This window comes from Amphiura filiformis, chromosome 1, assembly GCF_039555335.1.
Source record: "Amphiura filiformis chromosome 1, Afil_fr2py, whole genome shotgun sequence".
Lineage (NCBI taxonomy): Eukaryota > Metazoa > Echinodermata > Ophiuroidea > Amphilepidida > Amphiuridae > Amphiura > Amphiura filiformis.
In genome coordinates this window covers 596,379-607,777 of record NC_092628.1, presented here as the reverse complement: position 1 = coordinate 607,777, position 11,399 = coordinate 596,379, and the positions used below count along the sequence as shown (strand labels likewise).

General features: G+C 37.6%; 1 protein-coding gene across 1 annotated transcript; it reads left to right on the top strand.

Annotated features, from left to right (window-relative positions):
- The first annotated feature begins 367 nt into the window (after window positions 1-367).
- LOC140169324 (scavenger receptor cysteine-rich domain-containing protein DMBT1-like) lies at window positions 368-10,759 on the top strand. The gene is made up of 8 exons (XM_072192583.1): window positions 368-484; window positions 858-927; window positions 2,360-2,680; window positions 2,993-3,301; window positions 5,161-5,472; window positions 5,990-6,301; window positions 9,039-9,347; window positions 10,095-10,759. The coding sequence occupies exons 2-8, from the start codon at window positions 873-875 to the stop codon at window positions 10,451-10,453; spliced, it is 1,977 nt and encodes a 658-aa protein (XP_072048684.1). The 5' UTR covers window positions 368-484; window positions 858-872; the 3' UTR covers window positions 10,454-10,759.
- Window positions 10,760-11,399: the final 640 nt, after the last annotated feature.

Genomic DNA, 11,399 nt, shown 5'->3' with positions numbered 1-11,399 from the left:
CATGTACAATCAAATAGGGACCAGAATTCCTTTGACAATTTTGCATTTTTGACATCCTATCCTTATTCTCATGTTCTTCAACTTTGATTTCACACGGTGATAAGATCACAACCATTTCTGTAGATGTTTTATTCTAATCGAAACTAAATTTTCTTAGTTTCCAAACAGCTCATAACATTAACATCAACCATTTATGAAACTTGTTGAATATATAAACCATATTAAGTTCTTTTTATATTTAATCAAAACTAAACTTGAATCGAATAGCAACTATTACTTGGAATCAAACTCGTATGTCATGAAGAAATTATGCTGGGGATGGGATTGTCCTTCCGCTGTAGCAAGCATGTGTTGCTCCGCTGATATTCTCTCTCAACTATTGACCAAATATGGGCACATAAAGTGAAGGAAAGTCAGCTTTTGATTTGATTGGTGAATTGAAGTGTCTACTTGTACATGCATTTGCACATCATAGACATATTTGGTAATGTAAACATAAATATTTGGTAATGTTATAGATATAACATGCACACCCATTTGTATGGTATCATATCTTGATATATACATTTTCAGCTTAAATTCTTTTGACTAGCATCAGCCTGCAAGCTATAGCAACAATTTATCCAAACGCGGTTTAGTTATTTACAACTGCAACTGATTTTACTTCAAATCTTGAATTGATTTTATTTACTTTTCAAGACAGTTTGTCTAATACTTCACAGTTATATATCCTACGTTTCTTAATTAAACATGATTAAAGAGTCGCCGGGGTGTGAAATATGATTACTATTTTCCAATTTGAGACATTTTGGTCATTGTTAAATTGCTCTCTCTCTCTCTCTCTCTCTCTAATGCAGATCCCCCGTGCAGTCATGCGGATATTATTTTCTTGGACCCTTTTGCTGCTAATATGCAGCTGCAACAAAGGTAAATTTAATCTTTAATTTATCAAAAACAGTCGGGACTCTCAAGTATTAAAGGTAGAGCTAATCTTATACAGTATAGTCCAAAATGGTGTTAGTCCAATTCATTGCTAAGATATGCAGTTAGTGTAATTGACCACGTTTAGTACTATATTTCTATTAAGAACATAGATGGTATTTTCAGATAATGACTAGCTTAGGTTCTTTAGCCCAGATGAGTTCTCAACAAAGCTGTGACCACAACCTATCCATATCGTGGTATTTTTAATAGACCGATGCAACTGAAAATGACTGATAATATTATGATTTTTATGCTCATAGCACCTAAAACAATTTCGCTCTGGATTTTCGGGGTCCTAGTATAATTAAATATGGGATTCTGTAGGCAAACCAAACTGGATTGGTGCATGTTATGATCATTTTCTTTAGCATTAAAGTCATAATGTACGATCTTATAATATGAATTTGGTTAATTTTTTTCAAACCTGATTTTTTGGCATATTTTTAATGTTTACACATGTCACAACTTGCACCTAAATGGAATCAGCCAAATTTTTTTGTAGGTAAACAGAGTAAAGTTCGACATAAAGTCATAATTCAAGAAATTATGACTTTATGTCCGCCCATAGAACTGCGTGTTAAACGGCCCAAATAACAAGCAGTGTTTCTTTCACGTTACCTCATTATTTCAGCTCAAAATGGACAACAACCATTCCCGATCATTATTACTAGTATTATTTCAGCATTTTGAGTATAAAGACAAATTTAAAATTTGAAGGAAATCGTGCATTAAGCCTTTAACAAAAATGTATGGATATGGGATTTTTTTTCTGCCCAGAACATGGGACAATAATTAAGGTAAAGATAGGGGGAAACCAGTGGCGTAGATTCCTTTTTGACATCGGGGGGTGGGGGTTGGAAAAAATTCTTGAAGTATAGTGAATCCAGCACCTTTTGTCGACAGAGTAAGTTTATGATACTAATAAGCGCAAAGGGCGCAAAATTGGCTCTTTTAGGCTAAAATGGCCAAGTATGAGGTTAATTTGGTCAGAAACCCACAAACAGGCATCAGCATTGGGTGGAGAAGGATTGTATAGACCATCCCTCTGTCAATATATTGGAGCGGATCTACGTCCTGGATCTACGTCCATGGGGAAAACTAGAGTGTTCTAAAGATTGATCACAGTGTCATGAAGGAGGAATGGTCTAATCTTTATAACGATGTTATAATATTTGGTAATAGTTCATGTGTGTGATTTTTACGACAGGTCGTCATCTATAACAATGCCAAAAAAATAGTATCGCCTATTATACATTATACAGTGAATTTCATTGATATGTCTTTATTGTGAACCCAGATTTGCCTGATAGGCTATTGTAGGATACAATATAAATTACAAATTGTTTACAATATTTTTGATTGTGTTACTTTAAAGCTGTTTCAGTCCGTCTTGTCGGTGGCAGAAATTCAGGTGAAGGTAGATTGGAAGTATTTTATAATGGTGCTTGGGGTACAGTGTGTGATGACTCATGGGATAACGATGATGCAATGGTAGTTTGTCGTCAACTTGGCTTCACTTCTGCTATAAATGCAAAAGCTGTTAGGGATGCTCAGTTTGGAGTGGGAACCGGAGAAATATGGCTGGATGGTGTAAGCTGTTCAGGATTAGAAAATGGATTAGATGAATGCAGTCATAATGGATGGGGAATAAACAATTGTAACCACAGTGAAGATGCAGGAGTCGTTTGTAACCTAGGTATGTACTAAATGTTAATTGAGGTCATACTGAATCCAACAATTTTGTCATAGTTTTAGAAATGTGTAAAATTTATGAAATTCAAATATCCCTCATAAAAGAATCTATTTTCTAGTTTGGGAAAAGAAAAACAAACAATATTTAACCATCCTTGCTTCCTGCCAAAGTAAATTAAAAAAACCCAACAACACTGTACTTGGATCCCAATATTGGCAACCACCAGGTGAAAGCCTCTTTATAACTTCTCATTTAATGTATATGACATCCTCATAGCAGCTCAAAGTTAATTAACGATCTGTCAACCTGTTTCAGTCCGTCTTGTCGGTGGCAGAATTTCAAGTGAAGGTAGAGTGGAAGTATTTTACAATGGTTCTTGGGGAACAGTGTGTGATGACTCATGGGATAATAATGCTGCAATGGTAGTTTGTCGTCAACTAGGCTTTACATCTGGTGATGCAGAAGCTGTTTGGAATGCTCAGTTTGGAGTGGGAACTGGGGAAATATGGCTGGATGATGTAAACTGTTCAGGATTAGAAAATGGTTTAGATGAATGCAGGCATAATGGATGGGGAATAAACAACTGTGACCACAGTAAAGTTGCAGGAGTCATTTGCAACCTAGGTATGTACTAATTATTAATTGGGGTCATGCTGAATCCTACAACCTTGTCATAGCTTCAGAAATGTATGAAATTTATGAAAAAAAAGGTTCATTGAATTCAAATATCTCTCACAAAAGAATATGGAGCTTTCTAAAACTGACCTACTCTCTAGTTTAGGAAAAGGAAAAAAAATATATTTAAGAACCACCCTTACTTCCTGCAAAAATAAATTGAAATAACAGCATACAATTTGGTAACATGAAGTGGAAGCCCTTGCTATACCCTTTCATTTGTTGATTTTATGATGATCATAACACCTACAATGATTTGGTCCTGTATTTTAAAGGTCCTGATATAATTAAATAGTTTGATGTGTTGGCAAGCTATAAGCTGGATTGGTGAATGTTCTGATAGTTTTCTTTGGCATTAAAAAATGTATGGATTTGGGAATTGTTTTTTTTAGGAATGGTACGTCTAACCTTTATAATAATGCCATAATATTCCAAGACAATTTTTAATGTTTAATTTTCATGACCAGTCGTCATCTATTACGATGCCAAGAAATTTAGTATATCCTACTATAAATAGTGAATATGATTGACATATCCTTATTGTGAACCTAAAGTTGTATGATAACCTTAATGTAGGGTACATCTTAATACTAATCACAAAGTGTCCGTCCGTCCGCGCGCTATCGCGTTCTCACGGTGCGATATCGCGTTCGCGCGGTGTGATATTGCGTACTCGCGGTGCGATATCACGTGCTCGCGGTGTGCTATCGCGGAGTATCAACGGGGTGTGCGCAGAGTACCGCATCGTACAGTGTGACCACTAACAGGTGCATCTCATCGGACCAATAGGCCTACCGTAAAACCCCGTCTACAAGCATATAGAGTGCTTCTGATGAAAGCTTCATTGAACCAGGCACCATTATGGAGTTCGAACAAATAAATTACGGATCAAGCATATGCAAACAAGTATTATTTTAAGACCAATCTATTGTATTGGTATATTTACGCTTGTTAATACTAATCACAGAGTGTCCGTCCGCGCGCTATCGCGTTCTCACGGTGCGATATCGCGTTCGCGCGGTGTGATATTGCGTACACGCGGTGTGATATCGCGTGCTCGCGGTGTGCTATCGCGGAGTATCAACGGGGTGTGCGCAGAGTACCGCATCGTAAAGTGTGACCACTAACAGGTGCATCTCATCGGACCAATAGGCCTACCGTAAAACCCCGTCTACAAGCATATAGAGTGCTTCTGATCAAAGCTACATTAATCCAGGCACCATTATGGAGTTCGAACAAATAAATTACGGATCAAGCATATGCAAACAAGTATTATTTTAAGACCAATCTATTGTATTGGTATATTTACGCTTGCTTCGAATTAATTTAGCTTTCATAAAAAACACTATATATGATTGTAGACGGGGTTTTACGGTATTTTAAAGACATGATTAACATAAAAAAATCATCAGTTATGGTAAGGCCTATATAACCCGTTTGCGTTCACATTCCTCGGCGATTGAATTGACGGCCTACATCCTGACACTACTAGAATTCCGGGGTATTTTTGGGTCCTCTGATGTGGTAGCAGGACAGGGCTTGGAAGAGGCGAACGATGGGTTTCAGATTATGGGTATACCGAAGTAAGCGTCACAGCTACAAAACAGAGTTGATTAAGTTGTGTCTTAATCATTGAGATAATTATCGTAGTAGTTTGAAAGGTCAGGACAAGTATTATGGGTAACGGGAGTTGGGTAATTAGAGATAGGCCTATCACGAGAACCGCCCAACCCGTGAACCGCGAAATCTAGTTATATTATAAATTACAAAAGAAATTTGTTTACTAAGTTAAATGTGTTACTCTAAAGCTGTTTCAGTACGTCTTGTCGGTGGCCAAAATTCAGGTGAAGGCAGGGTGGAAGTATTTTACAATGGTTCATGGGGTACTGTGTGTGATGACTTCTGGGATAATAATGATGCAATGGTAGTTTGTCGTCAACTTGGCTTTCCATCTGCTAAAGCTGTTGAGAATGCTCAGTTTGGAGCTGGAATCGGAAAAATATGGCTGGATGATGTACGCTGTTTAGGATTTGAAAATGGATTAGATGAATGTCATCATAATACATGGGGAATAAACAACTGTGACCACAGTGAAGATGCCGGCGTCATTTGCAACCTTGGTATGTACTAATTATTAATTTAGGCCATGCTGATTCCTACAACATTGTCATAGGTTTCGAAATGTATGAAATTTAGGAAATTTCAGGAAATTATTCATTGAATTCAAATATCCGTCACAAAAGAATCTGCAACTTTCCAAAACTGGCCTACTCTCAAGTTTGGGAAAAAGAACAAAATAGTATTCAAGAACCATCCTTACTTCCTGCGACAGTATAAGTCATCAGCCCTCATTTGATGTATGTCACATCCTCATAGCAGCCCAAATTTTAGAAACACCAAATTAGACATAAACTTTCAAATTTGGTCAACACCAGATGGAAGCCCTTGTTATAAGGATTAATAGGATTTAATACATTTGAAAGGTCAGCTCTCCTATTATTTACAATACCCAACATCTCATTTAATTGATCTGATGATGACAATCGATAGAGCATGGAAATTTCAGTCCTTTCACCAACCCCTCCCCGAAAAAAAAATAACTTGCTCCTTACATGTTTTATTTTGAACCTCGTTTAGTGCGTCTTGTCGGTGGCAGAAATTCAAGTGCAGGTAGAGTGGAAGTATTTTACAATGATACGTGGGGTACAGTGTGTGATGACTTATGGGATAACGATGATGCAATGGTAGTTTGTCGTCAACTTGGATTTCCGTCTAGTGTTGCACAATCTGTTGGGAATGCTAGCTTTGGAGTAGGGGTAGGAGAAATCTGGCTGGATGATGTAAGCTGTTCAGGATTAGACAATAATTTAGATGAATGCCGTCATAATGGATGGGGAGTAAACAACTGTGACCACAGTAAAGATGCAGGAGTCATTTGCTCACCAAAAGGTATGTATAGTCCGGTGGTAAAGCAGGTAGGGTGACTTTGTCAGCTAATGTGGATGGAATGAAATTATCTTACTTCAAGTCGTAATATGTGACCCCTCGGCACAACTGAGCCCGGATGTCGCTAGTGCCACTATTGAGATATGATCCATCGAACTTAACAATAAACAATAGGAAACAAAGGATTTATTGACTGTTTTATTGATTTTTCACTACTTAAATGTCAAGTACTATAGACATGATATACATCATTTTAAAGCTAATTTCAAGCAGAATATTTTGGTTGAATATCTCAAAAATGATGATTGGCGACTTCAGGGCTCAGTTGTGCCGAGGGGTCACATATAGGTAAATCTGGTGATCTTAGTTTATTTTTGAATAGTGATGCTTTAGAAAACGTAAGTAAATGTATATACTTAGCCCTCACGCTGGATCACAAAATGTGTTGGGAGCCTCACATAAATCAAATTTGTAGCAATGTCTCAAAATATATTGGTCTCCTGTATAGAGTCAGAGAGTGGCGTTCACCTGACAATTTGAAAACAATATTTATACAGCTCTTGTGCTTCCGAGACTCAGTTATTGTGACATTGTATATTTTACACTCCAGAACAGGATAGAGCGTCTTCTATCCTGGGAGAGCTATTCTCTGGGAGAGCTATCCTCAGGGTTCCTGTTCGCACACCTTCTTCATTTATTAGGGACTGGCTTGGCTGGAAGCGCCTAAGTGATCGTAGACATGACAACTTATGTATCACTGTCTTGAAATGCCTAGCTGGGCTTGTTCCTGAAGGCCTATATGATAGTCTTATAAGAAACAATCATGGCACTAATACAAGAGGTAGCTCACACGGTAATATAGCTCTCAATTTTAATCATAGAAATGAAGCTGGAAGACGTTCTTTCCTGTTGGGGGGGGCAAAACATGGAAAAGTCTGCAATCTGATCTGAAATATCCAATGGCCTTATGCTTGTATTTGGTCAATGTTGAAATCAAAATTTTAGATTTCAAATGTGTATATTTAAACATCGAAAACTGTGGGACATCTTAGTATCAATGGAATTCCCAACATGTGCGGTAGGACTTTTTAGGACATGCACTCTATGATGATCAGCAATTGGTTCAAAACCGAGCACGGTTGTTTGATTGCATGTAGAAGTGTATTCGTTTTTAAGCAAAGTTGAACATTGATGGCGCTATTTATCTTAAATCTTTGCATATTTACAAGGGATTAGACATTTGAATAATGGCATTAAAACATCATTAAAATGAGTAACGTATAACGAGGACATTTTCAAACTACTTTTGATCATGGTATGAAAGGAATAACTTAATTTATTGGGCTTAATTAAATTTAAAGGAGGATTGCACACAAATATACAATTTATAGAATAAAAATGACCACAAAAAGGCAGAAAAAGATGAAAAATTGATATAAAAAAAGAAAATCTAAGCTTAGAATAGATAAAAAAATATATGTGTATATTAGTGTGATGCCTGTTGGTATTTTTAAGGTATAGACATTTTGTTTTGTTATAGTTTTGTTAGACACATTATTTTGTAAATGATCACATCAAACAACCGTGCCAGCAAGGGAGGAGACAAGGGTGCATTTTGTCTCCTCATCTGTTTAATGCGTATACAGAGTACATCTTGCGAATGACCCTCGAGACCTGCAGTACTGGAATATCTGTTAGAGGCAGAACCATTAACAACTTATACACTACCCTACTATAGTCCGTACATTTTTATCGGGTCAGTTAAGTAAAATCAAATTTTTCGATTTTGCATGAATTTGTTATGTTAGTTAGATTCCTTGCATCTTCTCCTTTCATCATTACATTTAGAGATACAAAAAAAAAAAACAATATCTAAATTACTGACTCAAGTAAAGTATATAGACTATAGCAGATAGTGCACGTGAGCTTGAGGATCTGGTTGAAAGAATAAGAACGTAAAAAAAAGAGTTTAAAAACTGGCCTTTTTCTGATTATAAGCAAAACAAAGGTGATGGTCATCAACCATCAAGAAGAGAACTTGCAGGAAATGAAGCTATTGAAATTATCGATCAGTTCAGCTTTCTTGGATCCATGATTTCAAATCAAGGCGCTAGGCGGATGCTCTATTGAGATTAGTCGTCATCTAGCAATGGCAAAAACATCAAGATAAGGACAGACAGAAACATCAACAAGATAAGACTCGTCTCCACTTTGATTTTCCTGATCGTAACATGAGTATGTAAAACATGGATGATCAATGCTGCAGATCGGAGAAGGATTGAAGCGTTTGATATGAGGTGCTGGAGAAAGCTTCTGTGCATCACATGGACTTCCAAAAGCACCAATGAAAGTGTTCGGCATGAAATAGAGGAGAAAGAATCACTCTTCAAGTTAGGGATGAAACAGAAGCTACAGTATTGTGGACACGTTGCCAGGCGAGAAAGAATCAATCTGGAGAAAGATGTTGTGTTTGAAAAATTTGAGGGAAAAAGAAGCAGAGGAAGCCAAAGACTCAGTTGGACAGATGGTATTATTTCTTTAACAAAACTCTCAACTTACAGCTGTTAGACCAAAGCGCAAAACCGACATTTGAGGAGAAACTTCAGACATGAGTAGATCGACGACGATAATTAGGTAGTGAACTTGATTGACAGGTCCTTATTGTCAATAATGCCCGATAGCCATATTTAGTTAATAAACTTGTTTCTAAGTTACATTTGTTACTTTGAACCTGTTTCAGTCCGCCTTGTCGGTGGCAGAAATTCAAGTGAAGGCAGAGTGGAAGTATTTTACAATGGTGCTTGGGGTACAGTGTGTGATGACTCATGGGATAACGATGATGCAATGGTAGTTTGTCGTCAACTTGGATTTCCATCTTCTAACGCTCAAGCTGTTTTGAATGCTCAGTTTGAAATGGGAACTGGGAAAATCTGGCTGGTTGAAGTAAGCTGTTCAGGATTAGAAAATGGTTTAGATGAATGCACGCATAATGGATGGGGAATAAACAAGTGTGACCACAGTAAAGATGCAGGAGTCATTTGCAACCTAGGTATGTACTAATTATTAATTGTTGTCATGCTGGGTCCTACAACATTGTCATAGCTTTAGAAATGTATGCAATTTAAGAAGCATACAATTGTTCATTGAAATCAAATATCTCTCACAAAAGAATCTGCAACATTACTTTCTGCAAAAGTAGATTACAAAACAATTCATTTTAATGCTAAGTGTCATCATTGGAGACCACCAGGTGGTAGCCTCTTTTATAAGCTCTCATTTGATGTATGTCGCATCCGCACAGCAGCTCAAATTTAAAAAGCACCAAATTGGGTATACAATCCACAATTTGGTAACACGAAGTGGAAGCCCTTGCTATAAGCGTTTATTTGATGTTGGTTCTTCTAAGATCATAGCACCCACAATAATTTGGTACTGGATTTAAGGGTCCTGATAGAATTAAATAAAGGAGTGTGTGGGCATTTGGGAATTGTTTTTGTTTGCCCAGATCATGGTGTAGTAATGCAGGTAAGGGGAAAACTAGAGTGTTTGAATGATTGATCAAATACTTTGACATGGTTGAAACCGTTATGAAGGAGGAAAAGCCAAACTTTTATAATGATGACATGATTTATAATTGCAAGACAATTTTGGTAATATGTTTTATAATTAGGGAATTTGATTGACGTGTCCTTATTGTGATCCCAGATTTGCCTGATGGCTCTATTGTATGTAGGCTACAGTATTACATTACAAAGTAAACTTGCTTTCTGAGCTAAATGTGTTCAACCTGTTTCAGTCCGCCTTGTCGGTGGCCGAAATTCAGGTGAAGGCAGAGTGGAAGTATTTTACAATAATTATTGGGGTACAGTGTGTGATGACTCATGGGATAACGATGATGCAATGGTAGTTTGTCGTCAACTTGGATTTCCATCTGCTAACGCTCAAGCTGTTAGGAATGCTCACTTTGAAATGGGAACTGGGGAAATCTGGCTGGGTGATGTAAGCTGTTCAGGATTAGAAAATGGTTTAGATGAATGCCGTCATAATGGATGGGGAGTAAACAAGTGTGACCACAGTAAAGATGCAGGAGTCATATGCAACCTAGGTATGTACCAATTATTATTTGGGGTCATACTGATTCCTTCATGTCTCTAGTTTAGGAAAAGGGAAACTATACTACAGTGGGTCTACTCTGAAGTACAAAGTACCGACGCGGACGCATACCCTGTGCCGACTTTGAAGGCACGCATACCTGCAGTGCATGAATGCAGACGCAGCACACTACGCGCTGTATACACGCGTGTTGTCACTCTGTACTTCAGAGTGGACAAATTGTATTCAAGGACCACCCTTTCTTCATGCAAGAGTAATAATTAGGGACCGTTCACTAACACTTGTAAGGGGGGCTGATGCAAAAAGGGGCCATGAAAATTTTTAAACCCTCCTAAGGGGGGCCTGAAAAAAATGACCACAAATTTTCTTGGAAAAATTGAGTTTATGTGCTTTTCTATGGGGTTGACCCATAATTTTCATGTCAAAAAGGGGGGCCCTGAAATTTTCGAGGTCTGTAAAGGGGGGCCCCCGAACGATTTTCGATGAAATTGTTTTGCATCAGGCCCCCCCCTTACAAGTGTTTGTGAACGGTCCCTTAGGGTGATTAGCAATGAAATACAAAAAAACATCAAGTGGGTAAGAAACATCGTACACTACGCATACACCATTATACACGACACAATATTCAACAATGATCCTACTAATACAATAATAATTGACTGGTCCCTAATTGTAGATAGTTTTGGGTTCAACACCGTTCAAGCTAATGAAGCGGGTTAGGAATGGTATAAATAGAGTGTGATGTAAATAAAGTATGAGAGAAATAACAGTTTCTATTTTAAAACTGTGAAGCAAATTAAAAAAGTAGATGATTTTCTCCACAAATTGCTCAGACAATCAAGCCAAAAAAGGAAGCGAAAGAAACTATTCATTGCCGCGCTGCGAGTTCCTGCTCTCCCCCATCTCCTCTCTCTCTCTGTCTGTCTCCCCCCTCTCTCTCTCTCTCTCTCTCTCTCTCTGTCTCTCTCTTTCTCTTTTAGGGATCGAA